Here is a 20,583-nt window from a genome sequence, read left to right as displayed (position 1 = left end):
CAGTCTTTTGCAAATGAGGGAGAGCAACGTGAGAAAAAAAAGGTATCTGAAATTTCAGGTGAAAACCTCTAATTTGTCACGGGACATCGGTAGAAACCAGTTATTAGCATCCTTTAAGTTCTGAGGATAAATTACATAAACGATTCCAACCTTCCCATCTGAATACTTTGTATGTTGAAATTTGTATACTGTTTACTTATGCCTTCCAGGTTGAAACAAAAAATGTTTTAAGAACCTTAGTGACCTATGAGACTTTCTGAAGCCACAAAGCTCAACACCTTTTGATTATTCCATTTTAAGACAATTAAATATACATTAACATTTACATTCTCTATACATGTATACATGTATACATCTATACATACATAACATCTTACATTCTCTATCTATCTATCTAATCTAATCTATCATCTATCTATCTTATGCTTTGGTGTATTTCAGGGATATAAGGCTATAAGAACAAGGAGAACAGGGAGCCTGGGTGGCTCAGTTGGTTAAGCATCTGCTTTTGGCTCAGGTCATGATCTCGCAGTTCTTGAGTTCGAACCCTGCATCGGGCTCTCTGCTGTCCATGGAGAGCCATCTTTGGATCTTCTATTCCCCCCCTCTCTCTGCCCCTCCCCCACTCATGCTCTCTGTCTCTCTCTTTTAAAAATAAATAAATAAAAGTTTAAAAATATATATGTATTAAGAAAAAAACAACAACGACAACAAAACCCTTTCCCTCAAGATTTAAATTACAGGATGAAGCATGGTTTCAGTCATCGCTGTAAAGAATTTTGCAAAAGGCGTTCTAGGTTTTTGTCTATCCTTGTATTTTGGAAAAATAACTTGCAAATCTGAAAAGAAAAACCCATATGTCACCCAAATGCCCCACTTCTTGTGATTAGAGGTGCTTTCTAGGATTCACTAATGCAGAATGATCTCTCGATTATACTTTTCTCATGCTCAAGGTAAACTGATTATACCATTTGACAACTTGATCCATGGCAACGTGGAAACGACTTACTACAGCTCTGTTATTTTGTAGTTTACCATATGAAGAAAGTAGCTTTGTGTGGGAAAGCATTGATCCTTACTCATCCTGCTAAAGATTGTGTAAGAGTCACCTCTCAATTACTTACAGGCCTGGTGTGGGGCTGTGGATAAGATACTATCTTCCTTTGCCATGGACAACGTGGGAAGTGGTTTCAGACTGTGCATGGCTTGTTTGTAGATGACATATCAGTAATTGATCACATATTATGGGATCTCCAGTAACAATTTTAGCAAGTCTGTAATTCTAAAGCAAAACTCAGCCATCTGGAATGCATTGGGAATGAACACATTTGAATAGCCAAATTTTAAGGATAACTAATAATTTTCTTTAGTACTCCATGATTTTAATTGCACTGACAACACTTTTTAGTAGATCTTTTTCTACAGTGTATTATTTACCTCCTCAACTTGATAATAGAGAACACTGAACAGCTGTATATCTTTTCTTGATGACCTAGTCTCTTTATGTTGATTATCACTCATAGTACTAGTTGACATGCAATGGTTGTTACTATGTTTACCATAGCTTTATGAAGAATACAATAATTGTTACAGATTTTTATAGCATATGACTAAATGGCTTCACACCGATATATTCTCAAGTTCATATTCATTATTTCTCATTACAGTTGAGGTACTTGCCTAAAGCAGCCTCTCTCCCCTTTGTTTCTTCCAGTCTGTTTCAGGCATAGAGGTCCAATGACCCTATGTAGAGAGGATTCATAGGTTCTCACATCAATAAAGAATAGGAGTCCAATGTTATGATGTTGTCATGACAATACTGTGACATTGATTTGGGGGACTCCATGTTCTTTTATGTTTACTGTCTGGTTCTCATCTGGTTTAAGGCCAAATGAAACTAAAATACTAGATTTTAGACTGGAGAGTTGTTCAAGGAACTTCTTAGATACAAATTAAAGTCAATTCGACTCTTACCTACAAAAGAAATCTGCAATTATTAATACTGAGTTGCTGAGGGGCGCCTGGGTAGCTCAGTTGATTCAGCATCCGACTTCGGCTCAGGTCATGATCTCACAGTTCGTGGGTTTGAGCCCTGCCTCGGGCTCTGTGCTGACAGCTCAGAGCCTGGAGCCTGTTTCAGATTCTGTGTCTTCCTCTCTCTCTCTGCCCCTTCTCCACTTGCGCGCTCTCTCTCTCTCTCTCTCTCTTTCACTTTCTCTCTCTCTCTCAAAAATAAATAAACATTTAAAAAAATATTTGCTTTAATATTTTGAGCCGAGTTACAAAACTTCACATGTAGGACAAAAATGTGTGACGTACCTTGCGATGTACCTTATTTTGGGGACGATGGAAGAGGGTGATACCAGCGAAGAAACTTACATTTTAGCTACAATGAGGTTGAACTGATTTTGTTCTAAGATTAATAATTTCTGCTGCTGCTTGAAAGGCTGCTACCCGCTTTGATGGAGAAGAATGAGAGGCCTGTTGTCACCATTGATGATACTAGGTTTCTTTTCAGCTCCTGAGTTGGAGCGGCCTATTCCTCATTCTCTCAAGGAACAAATGGCCAAGTTGAGGTACAGGTACTTTCACATACATACACACCCAGGAAATTGTATTATTTTCTCCTTTATAGCCACGTCCAAGTTCTAGGCAGCAACACCACTAAAGGATTCAGTACGTTTCCATAGGCACTTGAAGAAGAGCTTTATCAGAATTCTTAGTCCTTGGGTTTCCCCTTGGTCTTTGTGACTTCTTTCTCCTCCTCTGAGGGTTTAGGACCCTGCTTTGGATTTTGTTTCCAGTTGTTGTGGCCAGTAGGAAGTCATTATGTCCCATATAACGTAAGAGTCATTAAATACTATTTATTGGTCGGTGTCTGAAATATTGGAACTAAAGCAGCAGTGATGGCTGACATGATTCACCGCAGAACCGGAGAAACTTTAAATACAGCAGGTCTCTCGATGGCAGTTTGCAGAGAGCAGAGAGCCCAGTCTCTGGAGTCTACCACCTGCTGGCTATCCCCACCTCACTGCCAGCTAGCCTGTGACCCCCTCTGTCAGCCTCCAGGCCACATTTATGAAAGGGCGTCAGAGTACCTCCCTCCCTGGGTGGCTGCAGGGATTAGTGGATATAATGCATGGGCTCCTGGGAGGCCCTCCCTAAATGATTACCCCCATGGATCTGGTAAGGAGTCAAAAGGTAACAGAAAAGTAAGGCTAACTCTTCTCCTTTATATTCTCTGAAAGACAAACACAACACATGATCATTAAAAAGATTTACCAGGCTTTGACCTCCCAAGCCTTGTAAGAACCTAGGAAACACCACCCACACAGTCGGGGAAGGAATCTCTGTGTCCTCAAATTTAAACCACACAGATTAATGATTCACCCATTCTACTCAGACCTGAAGAGACCAGCCAGCCAGAACCAAGAGAAACTGGTAGCAACAGGATCTAAACAAATGGAAAGTCTGAGAGGGAAACAGCCCCAGAATGTTGGCTTTACCACCAGTGGGATGGTCTACCTCCGAAGGTGACGTTGTCCCAGTGTGGCCCGACAAGGGAGTTAGCAGATCCAGAGTGAATGGCCAGGCGAAGGCTTGGAAGAACAGGTTCCACACCTGTAACTATGGACTCTCCAGGCCGAGTGCAGGTGAACTTGAGGCGAATTTGAATGAGGAACTGGCCTTTCTCCTCCTTAGAGACTTTTCTAGTTATTTGTTTATGAAAAAGCCCAAAGGAAAGAAAGTTCAGAATCTAAGACTAAGACCGGCTAAGACAAAGTCTGGTGATTTGTTTTTGTTGAACAATGGATGATCCTATTCAGAAATGATGCAAATGTGGCTTTTTCCTTACCTCCAGGTGTTCAGTAATAGTCACTGATTGTTCTGCGAGGTGGTTCTCTTCTCTTTATTTTCTCTAAAGTTGTGAGAATCATTCCTTTCAACTTGACTTTGCTTGCATCTGAAAACATTTTGTGTGGCTCTATTTAATTCGTGGGCTGTTTTGATAAGCACCGAATAATAGAGGAAATGATCATCGTACTTGGGAACAAATCCGTGAGTGTTAATCTTCAAATAATTAAAATGGGAATGGAAAAATATGTGCAGGTACAGCATTCCCATTTAAGCAGGACCCAAGAATGTATGCAATGCTACAGAATATCTGCAGAATCTTTATAAAAACAAATTCAAACAAACTTGAATTAAGCCTAATTTACTGATGTGTTCATTGCTTAGAATCGTTACATGTACTTCTTGTGAAGGTTTCTGCTGTCAGTGGTTCTCAGAGTGGGGTGCCTGGATCAGCAGCATGAGCATCTCTTGGTAACTCCTTTGGAAGGCAAACTTTCACCTTCCCCCACCTCCTGCACTGGAAATGCTGGGGTGGGGCTGCCTGTCTGTGTTTTAACAAGTCCTCCTGGGGGGATTTTCACATTTGTTAGAAATTTGAGAACTGTTGCCATAGGGAAAACCGGGTCTAATTTTATCCATCTTGGCTTTGCGATAAACTTTGCATTAGTCTTTAATGTTCCCCTTTTGGCCTTATTAGAACATCACTCACTTAGAACTGTGGAAAATGACTTGAACTCCTCCCTTTTCAACCATTACCACTATCCCCACCACCATACCAAAAATGAGGCATCAAGGGCATTTCTCTATTTTACCAGCATGAAGCCAGTACAAAAAAGAGTCTGAGTTCCTGCCAAGGCTAGAAATGAATTGTTTCACTTTAGGAAGAAAGAAAAATGAATAGAATGTTTCAGCTTTTGGTTTGTAGAAGGAAGGTCGTCCTTTATCTCCTAGTCTCCTCACGCATGCATGATTATAAAACTGTCTCTCCCGGGAGACATGATAATGGAATATTTGATCCCCATCCAGAAACTTCCAACCTCTGGTTGTAACTTAAATAGGAAAATTAAGAGTCTACAGAAAGGTCACAAAGTTATTACCAAGAAAGAAAATAGCGCAACTTCTAAGGAGAAGGACAGTTGGGAGGAATTTTGGATGGGGAGGGGAGCCCTGGCTGACCAGGCAATCCCTAGGTCAGCTTTTCCTTCAAGACCCTGGGGCAACTGCCTTGAAAGTGAAGGTGGCCCTTTAAGTCTCAGTGTGACACGTGAAGAGGGGGAGCTATACTGTAGAGGGGGAGCTCTCTGCATGCTTTTGTCTCTGGTCTAGGTTATTGGATCAGGATAAATCTTGGTTGTGGAGAAAGCCACCTGGGATGTGTCCCGTGCAGTCTAAAGTCCACAAGCTATTTTTCTTTCATCAATATCTGCATCTGAGACAGAAAGCTCTGGAGTTCTGATTGGACCTTTAGCTTAAAAAAAATTAACCCAACGTTAAAAATTAAGAGATTTTACAGAAAAATTTGGATTGCAAGCTTTTTAAAGAAAATGTTTATTTTTGCATTCCTTTTCAAAATAGCACCAGCATTCTTCACAGAGCTAGAACAAACAATCCTAAAACTTGTATGGAACCAGAAAAGACCCCGAATCGCCAAAGCAATCTTGAAAAAGAAAACCAAAGCAGGAGGCATCACAATCCTGGACTTCAAGCTGTATTACAAAGCTGTAATCATCAAGACAGTATGGTACTGGCACAAAAACAGACACTTAGATCAATGGAACAGAATAGAGAACGAACCCAGAAATGGACATACAAATGTATGGCCAACTAATCTTTGACAAAGCAGGAAAGAATATCCAGTGGAATAAAGACAGTTTCTTTAGCAAATGGTGCTGGGAGAACTGGACAGCGACCTGCAGAAAAATGAACCTGGACCACTTTCTTACACCATACACAAAAATAAACTCAAAATGGATGAGAAACCTAAACGTAAGACAGGAAGTCATCAAAATCCTTGAGGAGAAAGCATGCAAAAACCTCTTTGACCGTGGCCACAGCAACTTCTTACTCAACACGTCTCCAGAGGCAAGGGAAACAAAAGCAAAAATGAACTGTTGGGAGCTCATCAAAATAAAAAGCTTCCACACAGTGAAGGAAACAGTCAGCAAAACTAAAAGGCAACTGACAGAATGGGAGAAGATATTTGCAAGTGACGTATCAGATAAAGGGTTAGTACCCAAAATCTATAAAGAACTTATCAAACTCAACACCCCAACAAACAAATAATCCAGTGAAGAAATGGGCAAAAGACATGAATAGACACTTCTCCAAAGAAGACATCCAGATGGCCAAACGACACATGAAAAAATGCTCAACATCACTCATCATCAGGGAAATACAAATCAAAACCACAACGAGATACCTCACACCTGTCAGAATGACTAAAATAATCACTCAGGCAACAACAGATGTTGGTGAGGATGTGGAGAAAGAGGATCTCTTTTGCACTGCTGGTGGGGATGCAAACTGGTGCAGCCACTCTGGAAAACAGTACAGAGCTTCCTCGAAAAATTAAAAATAGAACTACACTATGACCCAGCAACTGCACTACTAGGTATTTATCCAAGGAATACAGGTGTGCTGTTTTGAAGGGGTACATGCACCCCCATGTTTATAGTAGCACTATCAATAATAGCCAAAGTATAGAAAGAGCCCAAATGTCCATCGATGGATGAATGGATAAAGACGATATGGTATACATATACAATGGAGTACTACTTGACAATCAAAAAGAATGCAGTCTTGCCATTTGCAACTACGTGGATAGAACTGGAGGGTATTATGCTAAGTGAAATTAGTCAGAGAAAGACAAAAATCCTATGACTTCACTCATATGAGGACTTTAAGAGACAAAACAGATGAACATAAGGGAAGGGAAACAAAAATAATATAAAAACAGGGTGGGGGACAAAACGTAAGAGACTCAAATACAGAGAACAAAGAGAGGGTTTCTGGAGGGGTTGTGGGAGGGGGGATGGGCTAAATGGGTAAGGGGCATTAAGGAATCTACTCCTGAAATCATTTTTGCATTATATGCTAACTTGGATGTAAATTTAAAAATTAATTAATTAAAAAAAGAAAGTGCTAATTTTATTAACTAATCTGACAACGCGATGTCCATATTCCAATACTTCCGTATCTATATAAAAGGAGTAGACCTGAGGACAGGCTTTATGTTTCAGATGGGACAAACAGCATCCATTTCACCACGTTCTCTGCCAGTTCCTACAATATTCCTGAGGCTAGTGTTGCGTCCTATTTGTCATTGTGTATGTGGTCTTATTTCTTCTGACAACACTACAAATAATAGCCCCAAACTGGAAAAACCCCAGTGCTAATTTCAGTATCATGTCCATCGCCAACTGACAGATACACTGATATACTAACCTATGAAAATAAAGGAACAATTGCTCTAGCCTTGAACATGATGTTCAATGAAAGAAGCCAGACTCTGTGATTCCATTCACATGAACAAGAATGGGCAGAGTTCATCAATAGTCTTACAAGTTAGGATGATGGTTTTTATCTTTGGGGGGAGGCAGGAGCGTGGCTTCTGGGATGCTTATATGTTCAATTTTCTGATCTGTGTGCTGGTACCTGGGTGTATTGTCTTTGTGGAAATTCATTCTCTGGTATGCTCATGCTAGGAGCACTTTTTTGTTTATGTATGCTCTGCTTGAGTAAACAGTGTCCTTAAAAAAGTACGTCTGGGCTGACAGATTATATCCTGGTTTGCTTACTTGTTTATATGACTTGCTGGCTAATACATATCTTTGAATTGGCCAATTTCTAAAAAAAAAAAATTTTCCCTAGTGTTTGAAAGAGGTAGGATTTTTATTTGAGTTTTCTTGTAGGTCTTAGGGTCATACAACTCAATGAAACCATGTTTAAAATTATTAGTCTCCATGCCTCTAAATATATCTCAACCTCTTTGAGGTACTTATTTAAGAAAGTTTTCTAGGCTGGGGCACCTGGGTGGCTCAGTTGTTTAAGCATCTGACTTTGGCTCAGGTCATGATCTCATGGTTCATGAGTTTGAGCCCCATGTTGGGCTCTCTGCTGTCAGCACAAAGCCTGCTTCAGATCCTCTGTCCCTCTTTCTCTCTGCCCCTCCCCTGCTAGCACTCTTTCTCTCTCTCTCTCTCAAAAAATAAATAAAACACATTAAAAAAAAAAAAACAAAAGGTTTCTAGGCAGTACATATTCCAAACGGTTTCATATCTGAAATTGTCTTTATTTTGCCATCATCTAGGAATCCTGGATATGGAATTCTCATGTGGTTGTCAGAAGAATTCAGTTCCTTGCAATGGTAGATCTGAGGATCTCCAGTCCTAGAAGCCACCCATAATTCCCTGCCATACTCTCCTCTCCATAGGCAGATCATACTATAGCCTGCTTCTTCAAGGCCAGGGGGCAGTTTTTCCCTCCAGTCTGGTAAGATAGAGTCTTGTAGATTTACTGTAACATAAGCACAGGGGTGACATTCCATCACCTTTGTCATATTCTATAGATTAGAAGCAAATCATAGGTCCTACCCACTTTCTTAGGGAAGGGATTACTCAAGAGTGTGACTTGGGGAGGGGGGCCCAATAGGCGGTGCCAACTACCGTCTTTTCGATAGTAATTTAACTTTTGAAAATTATTTTAAAATTTAAAATTTAAATTTTAAAGTATTTTAAAAAATGTTTTTGAATTGGTATGTAGCTATACCAGAGACATCCCCAACCTCTTGAGCCATATCTTTCTTTTACTCTTTGACATCAGATTGGCCTGAAGTATGATTTTAGTGTTTCTGAGGGATAGAAGCCAGTTGGAGAAGTAGAAATAAACCAAGCAACCACACATCACAGAAACCCACGAAGTAGGCACAGCTACGATTTCACAATTCCTTAGGCTGTCCCTGGCTCTGTACCAGCCCATCTGTGTTTGCCTACACCCAACGGAGGCACCGTGGGGTCTATTTCTTTCGTTTAATTGTAGTGTGGGCTGCTTTGAATTTTGCTTTGACGTTCAACAGGGGCTTACAGTAACACTTAGACTTCCGTGAATGAATTTCTACTGATGTTGCTTAAACCAGCAGCAAATCGCCTACTTTGGAAAGAGTGGAGATGAGATTTACGTGTGAAATTCATTTCTGACTGGTGCTGAAGTCCTGAGCTGCTGCTGGCTTACCCAGCACATTTCATCCAGCTTGACTCAACCAATTTTTCGTAATGACATTTTAAAAGTGACTGAGTTTGCCTCCCTTGTCAGAATTCTGGCTGTGAAGAAGTTAATGACTGCAATAATAACCCTAGAAATGAGTCTTAAAAGCCCAATAGGGGGGAAAATGAGTCTGTGAATTTTATTTGTAAATGTAGTAAAGCTAGAACAGATAATTTGGCTGAAAATTATCCTGGTTTTGGTTTTTCGTTGTGGTTTAGGAACCATTGTAAGACTTCCCCCACCTCACTATGTTCTCTGTCCCCAAGTCATAATTCTAGTGTGATTATGTCAAAATTATCTCCACAGTAGCCAACTGTGGTGTTATAAACAGAGAATTAAGACTTCAGGAGGTGAATAAGCAGAAGCAGCAGGAGCTCTAGAAACGGAGAGGCATAAACCTTCTGCTCTTCTGAAAATGTTCCTGAGGACAGCAAAGGAAGTGGGGGGTGGAGAGAGAAAACATGGTTTGTTACATAAACTAGAATCATTTCTTTTGTTTGTTTGTTTGTTTGTTTTGACAGAGAGAGTGCAAGTGAGCGAGGGGCAGAGAGAGAGAGAGAGAGAGAGAGAGAGAGAGAGAGAAGTGGGGCTCATGAAGGGCTTGTGTTTTACTAAAGTGGGGCTCTAGCTCACCCAAAGTGGGACCCAAACTCACGAATGGTGAGATCATGACCTGAGCTGAAGCCAGATGCTTAATGACTGAGCCACTCAGGTGTCCCAAACTAGAATCATTTCTAAATGGAAAGAAGGTGGATCCATTTACTCAAATGACAATTATGAGTCCTTCTCAAGCAAAGGGACTTTGTGAGATAGGTCATATTTCTGTCTTGTTGTATATAGATGGAAATATTTTTCAAAATGTAATAGGTATATACTATTTGTTGTACAACCTACAGTTATTATATAAAAATAAAGTCATCTTTAAACTTTTATGACTAAAAGCACCTTACCTGATAATATTTTTTATTTCTTTGCATGCAGGAATATTTCTCAGGTTGTTGTTCCGGAGATTATTATAATCAGAAACTGATTAGCATGGCAAGTGCATTTGTTGGGGAATTATCAGTGTACAAGGCTGATAATACATTAGAAAGTTAAATAATCACTTGGAATTACTTAGTTTCATTTCTTGTTTCTTTTAGCAGACAGAGATAGCTGTATTTGGTGGCTATCCAATTTGTTTTAGCCTAGGAGTGCTCTTTGTACATGGTTAGAAACTCAGCTCACAGGGTCAATCAACTCAGGAAAGATTCCAGGGATCTATATGTCACTGTCTGAAAAACCAATGCTTTATATTTTTATTTTCTGCTTTTCATATGTAAGGAGAATTTTGTATGTGTATGAGGTATACTTTAATTTTAACGTGGAAATTAACAAAGATTTTCCAGCTATCTTTCAGGGCAAATGTGGGCTAAATTGGAGTTCAGGTAGGATAATGGGGATCAATTGTACCCTGAAAAAACTCATGAAGGTAAGTTGGACAGCAGGCTATACAGAGGGGTCACAAGTTTCTGTGTCAATCAACATTTTTATAAATGTTTGTATGATGGATTAGAAGTCCTGCTTATCAGATTTGTGGATGCCCCTGATAGATGGTGTGGCTGATGAAATGGACAGATGATCAAAATTACACAAGACAACCCCCCTCACTGATTGAAGTAGGACAGAAATCCAAGAAAATGGTGTATGACTAGGATACACAATGAAAGAGATTAAAATTTTTCTTTATTACATTTTATTTTTAGATATTAAAAATGTATCAAAATTGGGGTGCCTGGGTGGCTCAGTGAGTTAAAGGTCTGACTTCAGCTCAGGTCATGATCTCACAGTTCATGGGTTTGAGCCCTGCATCAGGCTGATTGCTGACAGCACAGAGCCCATTTCAGATCCTCTGTTCCCCTCTTTCTTGCCCCTCCCTTGCCCTCTCTCTCTCAAAAATAAGCTTTTAAAGAAGTGTTTAAAAATCATACAGGGGCGCCTGGATGGCTCAGTCGGCTGAGCATCCAACTTCAGCTCAGTCATGATCTCACCGCTCATGAGTTTGAGCCCCGCGTCAGGCTCTATGCTGACAGCTCAGAGCCTGGAGCCTGCTTCAGGTTCTCTGTCTCCGTCTCCCTCTCTCTCTGCCCCTCCCCTGCTCATGCTCTCTCTCTCCTTCAAGATAAATATTTAAAAAAATTTTTTTTAAATCATACAAAAAAGGAAATAAGTTTCGTATGTACTCACTTCCTAACTGTAGCATTTCAGCATGCTTTATAGAATTTTAAAAAGAATATGAGCGTGTATGTGTGTGTACATGCTCATACATGTATTTATATTTATATATTGTGGATGGATATAAGCAATACAGAAACGTGTTGCCCTGTGGCAGACTTTGAGTCTGGAGTTCTCTCTTGTCAGCCAGACAGCAGATGCAGAATTGAATACGAGAGAGGCTAATGTCTAGGAGGAGACAAGACCCCCCACCCCCCCACCCCGAGCAAGGGTCCTTGCTCCATATGTATTAGGATCAGAAGGCTTACAAACGTGATGGACATGCAGAAAGAGACAGAGAAACAGTGATTATTAACTCATGTGTATGAGAGAAAGGAGGGTTTGAAGATATGTGGTGTTAGGGGTTTGGGTCAATACAAAACAAAATCCTGGTGCCGAGCAGATGGCAGGCACCGGGTAGCATGTCTGTTGATCTTAACTTTTCTAGGGGATAAGATGGACAGTGCATGCTACCTCAGGCTCAACAAGGTACCTTTCTTTTGTTAATTATCTCCAGGCAATTTCACGCTGCTGTGGTGGTCTATCACCCTGTTTACCTGTTTGCCCGTTCTATACGCTTTCGTCCGAAGCCTTGTGAACCCATTGGTGCAAGCTCAGGGAACTCCTAAACTTATTCCCCACATTGCTCTGTGAAAAATATATAGGTAAAGTTAGGTCCCGTTATAGTCTGCACATGTCCTCCCCAAATCCATATGTTGGAACCTAACCCTCAAATATGATGGTATTAGGTGAGGACTCAGGGAAGCGATTAGGTCATGACCCTTATGGATGGGACTGGTACTGTTTTCTCCCTCTGCTTCCACTAGTCCTACTCACACCAACACTCTGTACCCAGATATGTGGGTTTTTTACATGCTGACCAATTCTCTGACACCAAGTTGGTGTCCTACAACTCAGTGCAGGTCTGACACGATCCACCTGGAATTCGGCAGATTCCACGAGTCAGGGGCTCAGCCCACAAGACTGTGCCCACTTCAGACGCCAATTAGAAATCCTAGGTTGTACCCTGTGTTGCTGATCAATTGGCTGTAAATTGAGGTCGCACAACCCTCTCCTTGGGTTCAATAATTTGCTAGAACAGCTCACAGAACCCAAGGAGATACTTACATGTACTGGTTTATTATGTAATAAAGGCTATGATAAGGAATACAAGAGTGGCTCTGTCCCCATGGATTTGGGGTATGCCACTTTCCTGCCACATACATGTATTCACCAACCTGGGAGCTCTCCAAATTTCTACTTTAGAGATTTTTATTGAAGCTTCATTACTACTGCCTAGATTATTACTCAATATCTGGTCTTTCTCCCCTCCTCAGAGGATAGAGGACAGGGTTGAACATTCCATGCTGCTGATTATGACCCATCTTTCTGATAACCAGCCCCATCTGAGAGCTATTCTGGAGCTCACCCAGTCATCTCATTAGAACAAAAGACATTGCTATCACCCAGGAAATTCCAAGGGATTTAGGAGTTTTGTGTCAGGAACTCAGGTCAAAGACCAAATGTTGGAACAAAAGATGCTCTAAGAACCCCTACTGCTTCGGGGATGACAAGGGTTTTAGGAGCTCTGTGTCAGGACCCAGGGGCAGAAACCAAAATATATATTTCTTATTATTTCACAAGTTCCAACACCATTGTGCAGACTTTAAAAAATGTAATCAAGACTGTTGATATCACCGTAATCTGTAGCAGGACATTGCTAGATGAGAGTGGTTTTCTTCAGCCCCTTCTGGTAATTGTATCCTTTTTCTTTTGGTTGGAATGGGGCTGATTTTCCTTCCCTCTTCCACTCAACACAGAACCAGGGCTGGTCAGTCAGAACAGTTTATCACCAATGTGATTGGTTGGTAGTTGACAAGAATTACCATCCAGCTCAATCAAGACTTTTGCTAGGGTTCCAAGAAGCAGGTACTGCTTGATCTTCAATCACATGCTGTGAAGATGGCGTCAACTGGGCTTTGCTCGTGGCCATACCTGCTACCATTTGGAAACACCTTCTCCAAAGTGAAGTCAACTCAAGGAAAATAAAGCATATGGATGCATGAAGCCAGTTCTAATCCCTTACATTTCCCAGCTGTGACATAAATTCTCCCTTTTAAAGCCGAGGTTGGCTAGGTTTCTATCACAGATATCTAAAAGAGTCGCACTTAACAGAGAGGTAAGGTTTAGTCAACAGAAATGGAGATGTTTAGCTTATATGAGACAGCTGGGAGTATATGAGACCCTCCTGCATTTAAACAACTTTTGTGTGGTAATAGTCTTATTCTGGATAGCTTCACACCAGAATTAGGTTGTAATTTAGAGAGAGGCAGATTTTGGCTCTAAATAAATAAACACTTGTAACACTTAGGGCTGTGTCAGAATGAAGATCTGCTCTGTCAGTGTTCAGAAGGCTATATCCTGGAGCAGTAATATGGTGGCAAGAAACTTCTATGCTAACCAAGGATACCTGTGGCTGTGGCCCAGCTCCTGGTCCTCAGGTCTTTAAGGGTGGTGATAATAGGATGAGGGAAGCTCAGGCTCTAGCTTGGGGCAAGCCAAGGGATGTCAGCTGTAGTGTTTTGACCTTCTAAGAGGGGAAAGAGCTGGACTGACATAAGTTGGAGAGGCGCTGCTCGACTGCAGTGGGGGTGGCTTATTCTAAGACTTCAAAGGATATTCAAAGAATATTCTTATTCTAAGAATACAAAATTGTTTTAACATTGGAACATTGTTTTAACATTCTCTCCCCACCCCCCCTTTTTTTAAACTTCAGGGCTTCAGTCTGCAAATTTTTTATTGACCTATTTTTGATTTTACTAATTCTGTCTTCCACTTTTAGTCTACTGTCAAACCCACCCATGAATTCTTAATTTCAGATATTTTATTCATTCAGTTCTAGAACTTCCATTCTTATTTTAATAGATACGATTCTGTGTTACCTTCCTTTTTATTTTTCTCAGCTTTCTACCATTTGGGGGGCACATTTATTATAGCTATTTTAAAGTTTTTGTCTGCTGACTCCAATGTATGGGTCATATGTGGACCTAATTGTATTGCTTTTTTCTTGCTCTTGATTACTAGCCTGTTTTTCATGACTGTTGACATGTCTTGTAGTTTTTTGACTCGGTGTCACATACGTAAACACTGAATTTAGTTAATTTTGGTCCACCTCTGTTAGATGTCTCAAGGATGAGGTCTATGGCATGCTTGTCACAGAGTACTCCTTTCTGTGAAATTTCATTGCCTAAGCATCGCAAGACTGTGGGAAACTTCATAAATGCCTTAGGGAAAAATGGCCATGCATTTAGGGCTTTCTGGATTTCATCTGTAATGCCAGCTCATGTAACTATCAAAAACTGGGTTGTTTTTTTTCTCAGCTTCTAGCTGTGTCCCTCTGCCTCTGTCAAGCCAGTCTTCAACTCATGCAAGATTTAGCGTATGTCTCCAGGGAGGAACATAGCTAACAGTCTCAGTTTACATAGAAAGGTCTTTTCGTTTTTTCTAGTATTGCAGCTGAAATGATGCCTCGTTACTAGTTCTATTAGCTACTTCTGCTGCTACTACCACTACTAGATGAAAGAAATATCTTGGACCCAGTAATTCATAGCAGCTTCCCCCAACCACCTCCACCCTGAATTCATATAAGGCCCATATATTTCAACCCTTCTAAGTCACTGGGAACTCACAAACAAATGGATATACACATAGCTTTTTGGTATTTAAAAAAAGAAGTCTTCCAGGACCATGCCCTTGCAGGTTATAACAACAACAACAACAACAACAACAACAACAAGATAAAAGCAATTTATTGTCCCTGTATTATATTTTAGGTAGTTTTCTAAACCCATTCTCAAAATCCCCAGGAGGAAGGCATTATCATATCCTTGTTTTATAGATGTAGAAGTTGAAGTTCCGAGAAGTAAAGTACATTGTCCAAATTGTCACTCAGCTCTCAGCTAATGAACGGCAGAGCTGTAACTCAAACCAGGTCTATCTGACTTCTGCTTCTCTCAGTCGTTGGACTAGTAACATTTGTCAGGAGAAGGACGTTGGAAGTTATAAGTCACAAGGCATAATAATGGCACCTTTGTCATACGGAATGAACCTATTCACATTATGAAGCAGATGTACTCCAATGGCCGTTCACTGCCATATATATTTCTCACTTAAAACTGTCCTGGGAAGACCACAGGAATAGAGTCTTGACATTTATCAGGACAGATCCTTCATATTTATTTCTGGGATTATTTCAAGTGAATTCTTGTTCTACTCCCAAATGACTGGATTTCAAAATGTTTAAGGCCCCATACTTAAGCACCACTTTGATGTTGGTGACATTTTCTCATCAGCAGAACCCTGTAGCAGAACCCTGTTTTTTTTGTTGTTGTTGTTGTTGAAGGATATACAAGCAATTCTAATTTTTTTAAATGTTTCTTTATTTTTGAGAGAGACAGAGACAGAGTGTGAGTGGGGGGAGGGGCAGAGAGAAAGGGAGACAGAATCTGGAGCAGGCTCCAGACTCTGAGCAAGCTGTCGGCACAGAGCCTGATGTGGGTCTCTAACCCATAAACCGTGAGATCATGACAAGTCGGACGTTTAACCGACTGAGCCACCCAGGTACCCCTGTTTAAGCAATTCTAATTCAGTGGATCCATAAACTAAGGCTAACTTTGCTAAGTTTTGGCTCTAATTATTCTCTCCTGATATTAGCATTGTCCAGAGATTAGGGAAATGGAAGCATCCTTCACTCATTGTTCCAACATGTTTTCCTTGGTTCTGAATGTGGTTTTACTTCACTGTTTTGCAGACACAGTTGTCTCATTAGAAGGTCCATGACTGAGTTATCCTGGCTCATTATATCTATTTTTTTCTCATGTTTTTATTTCTTAGCTTCTAGATACCTTTGGTCAAAACTCCTACGTGCTTCCTTCCTTTCCCGTGGTTTCTGCCGGCAGCAAAATCAGTCTCAAAAATTTCCATTTGGCTGAAAACAAAAAGAAAGTCACAGAAAATATGGATGGTGACAATGGCTTCTCCTCCTGGCACAGCCTTCTCAAGAGAACTTCCTCGGAGGAAGGTACAGAGTCACCAGTCGAAACACCTTCATTTTTCAATCATGGAAAGAAAGCCCAGTGATATTAAATGATTTTCCTAAGATGACTCAGCTTCCAGTGTGCTGCTGGCATCGAAACCTGGGAATCCTGACTTCTGGTTCCGTGTTCAGTGCTCTCTCCAAAGCCCATCACTGGCCAAGCCTTTGTTATAAAGCCACTCATAGTAAATGTTGAGGACGATGATACCACCATGTATATTTTATGACTTTTCCTTCATCAATTAGCATCTCAGGAATCCTCATTTTTACCTTTTTCAGGTAAGCCAAGACATCCACAGGCCTTATAACCACTATCTGTGACACCAAAGAACTTAACGGCAACACTTATTCTGGCAGCTTTGTCTTTGGCCATGTTTTAAGAATTTTCTATCCTGTGGAGGTCTCAGCAACAAAGGAGGGGTCGTTCTTATCAGAACTGAAGAACCATCTCAGGGCGTAGTCTTGTGTGAGTTCACAGCACCTGTTGCGCCAAAGAAATAGTGAGAAACAATGGCTTTTGATTTGGGAGAAGCAAAATGACTATGTGGTCATAGAGTATCTCTGTTTTATGGATCTAGGTATTAGATTTTTTTTTTTTTATTTAAAAATTTTTTTTCTTAACGTTTATTTATTTTTGAGACAGAGAGAGACAGAGCATGAACGGGGGAGGGGCAGAGAGAGAGGGAGACACAGAATCGGAAGCAGGCTCCAGGCTCCGAGCCATCAGCCCAGAGCCCGACGCGGGGCTCGAACTCACGGACCGCGAGATCATGACCCGAGCTGAAGTCAGCTGCTTAACCGACTGAGCCACCCAGGTGCCCCTAGGTATTAGATTTTTATCAGTAGTATTTATTATTATTTATTTTATAGATTTCTCTGATCCTTTCTTGCTCCCCTGCTTCTGTCATTATCTCTGAGAGTTGGCTCCAAGAAGCTTACTATAGATTGTTCTGATTCTAACATTTGGTTCATTAGCCACGGTACTTCCTAATCAAATATACACCAGTAAAAGCCTATTTAAAAGCATGCTTAGTTTATTCTTTGCCTATCTGCCTTACCCTTTTCATTATTCTCCCGAGTTCTAGTGCAAGAAAAGAGTTCCACATCGGAACTAAAGACTAATTTACTACTTCAGGATAGCAAGCACTTAAATATTAACAAAAGCAATAACAACAATAGTGGCAACAGCAACGTAGAGTTCTTTGTGCCAAGATTCAGAGGCAGAATGATGAATAAGACACAGTTGCTGCTGATTTGCACGCTCCTTGAGGGCATGGCTAGGCCTCGTTTATCTTGGTGTTTCTCCCAGCGCCTGGCCCAGTTCCTGTTGCAGTAGCATTGGGATTTGGCTAAGCACAGAGAAGTAGAAGCGCTTTCCAATAAAACCTGGAGTTGAGTATGAACAGGATGTGCTGGGGAAGGAGGTGGGCACGAGGTGGTGACAGGGCAGAAGGGTGTGCTGACAGGAAAGTTGAACAGACCTGGGGTCAGCCATCTTTTATCACTGGCAAGGCCAGGATGAGGCAGCACCCTAACGTGATTTATGTAGGGATCCTGATGCCCAGGAAAGTACAGTAGGAGAGACCTACACATGGCATTTCTGCTCAATTCCCTAGCATCTTGGTGTAGGAAGAGTAAGGTGACGATAATGATGACGATAGCTTTTATTTAGTGAGCATTTCATATTTGCATACGTTGCCTCTTTGAATCTGTTTGACAGAGGTTCACTCATGTAATCTAGGCTACAATTGTATCTGGTCCTCACAAAGAAGTTAATTGACCTGCTTGTGGTCACATGGCTGGTAAATACAGAACTAGGTTTCATCTCAAATCCATCCCACTCTAAAGTCTATGTACAAATTGTTTGTGTATCAATAGTCAGATTACACACTCTCCTATGTATTATGCCTTCAGACACCTTCACAACTGGCACCTCCTGGCCAAAGTCTATTCATAGTTAGGAGGAGTATCACAGGCAGGGTGAGATCCTTGTTCTCTTCCAAGTTGGAGGAAAACTACCAGCGGTAAAATCGTAATCAGTGGATGATCACAACTGTTGACGGACAACAGTGGCAGACATGAGCGATTGCTTACCTTGTGGTCAGCACAGTTAAGGAGCTTCCTAAGGAGCCAAGACCATTTCGCTTGGCTGGTCTGGAGAATGGTCAGTTCTCCAGACCATTTCGGTCTGGAGAACTCTTGAACCTGAACTCTGGTCTTCCTTCATCCTTCGTGCACATTTCTTTGTTATTGTGGAAAGTTATTTCTGTGCTGATAAATGATCTTCTCTATTTCTCATCCCTACCCTGAGACTGTAAAATAATTTCCTGCTCAAAAATAGCTTCCCACTTCCTATAGACTGAAATGAAGTTCTCTTCAAACCCCTCCACACTCTGACTTCAGAGTGCTTTCCCCATCCTTTCCCCCATTTCTATCTTTGTAATCCTGGGTCCTGGAACAAACATCTTTCCCGGGTAGAACTGTGCCCCTTTTCTGCTTATGGGGTCCCCGTTGCCTGGGATTCCCTTCTGCCTTCTAACCTCCTCACTTCAGATTTCAATATCTATAACTGGAAGTCTTCCTTTTCTTTCTATCTACAAATTTTGTTTTATCTTCTTAAGCTTCTCAATCAACCTTGGAATAATACAGTTGTAACAAGGTATTTAGTGGATTATTTTAACAGCTGGCACTGGACTAACTCTTCAAGAGGAAAAAACACTGATACGCTGATAAGGTTCTTGCAGGCCAAGATGGTGCTGGCGTTCAGCAGGAGCCAAGAGAACAAAGGTGATGGTTATACTCCTATAAAGGGGACAATCAGATGAAGGTCTTGTGCTTTAGGAAAGATAAATGGAAGGAGATGAAGGACAGCGGAGCAAGAGGGGTGTGTGTGTGCAGGTAGTAAGAAGACATCCAGACAAGCACTGTGGCTGGGTTTCCTCAGGGGTGAAGTGGCCAAACTTCCTGGATGCTTGGTTGGCTAAAAGGCATCTTAAGAACGGAGAGACCTACTGTCTAACCTGAACCAGCGGTTGAATTTGAAGTGGAATGCACCACTAGATGTTAACCTTGCTATTGTAAACCTTCAGTAAATTCTACCATAACCGGAAATCTTTTCGGTGTGTGGCCATGTGCACATGTCTGTCTGTTGCAGCGTGGTCCCAAAGTGAGCCAGCACAGGCAGCAAAGCAAGAGCTTGGATGTGCCCACTCCCACTGGACCCGGTGGAAAGCTTGGGGCCCCTGTTGAATCTTGGAAAGTGGTTCAAGCCAAGCTTGTCCAGGTTGCAGCAAATAGTTATTTATTTATTTATTTATTTATTTATTTATTTATTTAGAGAGCAAGGAAGGGGCGGAGAGAGAGGGGAACAGAGGATCTCAAACGGGCTGACAGCAGTGAGCTCAATGCGGGGCTTGAACCCATGAACTGCGAGATCATGACCTCAACCAAAGTCGGAGGCTTAACCGACTGAGCCACCCAGGTGCCTGCCCCACAAATACTTATTTATGTACTTGTCTTATTCTATTTCCTAAATGATATACTCCTGCAAGGCAAAGCTCATGTACATTTTGTTCATCTAAAAGATCTTAAGATGCAATATTAGCAATAATAACAAAGTAATGAAAACAATCATAGCATTGCACCGTTATAGACACTTTGTAAATACAGTAGATTCGGTCTACTGAGTGCTTTTACTTAATGATAGAGAGAGGCACGAACTCAAAAGTGAAAAGATCAGATTTGATTTCCAGATTTTCTAATTCCTTGTTATGTAAGTTTAGACATTTTTTCCTGTGAATCTCTGATTTCCTATCTGTAAAATGGAAGAACACCAGCTCTAATTCATAACTTGTTGTGAGAATCAAATTTAGTGGTTCGCTCAACGAGTATTTACTGAGTGCCTTCTACGTGCAGAGAATTGCCGGGCTGACAAAACCGTACATCGCCTGGTCCCAGCCCCACCTTTAACAGCTGTGTGTGCGTGCAAGCACAACACACATCCACACTGCATCGCCTCATTGTTAATGGTAACCTGGCTGCCTGTTTTTCCATCTTATTTGCATAGATGGCTCTAATGAGACGGAAATTGCATCAGGCAGAAGCATTGTGAGGAAAGG

General features: G+C 41.1%; 1 protein-coding gene across 1 annotated transcript in view; it reads right to left on the bottom strand.

Annotated features, from left to right (window-relative positions):
* PLEKHG7 (pleckstrin homology and RhoGEF domain containing G7) overlaps window positions 1-8,413 on the bottom strand; it is a 67,660-nt gene extending 59,247 nt beyond the window's left edge. Inside the window, 3 exon segments of the mRNA XM_042948333.1 lie at window positions 742-839; window positions 3,526-3,710; window positions 8,124-8,413. Of these exon segments, the coding sequence (XP_042804267.1) occupies window positions 742-839; window positions 3,526-3,710; window positions 8,124-8,413 (573 nt within the window).
* Between the last annotated feature and the right edge of the window lie 12,170 nt (window positions 8,414-20,583).

This window comes from Panthera leo, chromosome B4, assembly GCF_018350215.1.
Source record: "Panthera leo isolate Ple1 chromosome B4, P.leo_Ple1_pat1.1, whole genome shotgun sequence".
NCBI lineage: Eukaryota > Metazoa > Chordata > Mammalia > Carnivora > Felidae > Panthera > Panthera leo.
Note: the sequence above shows the minus strand (reverse complement) of the source record. Positions and strands in the feature narration are given on the sequence as shown.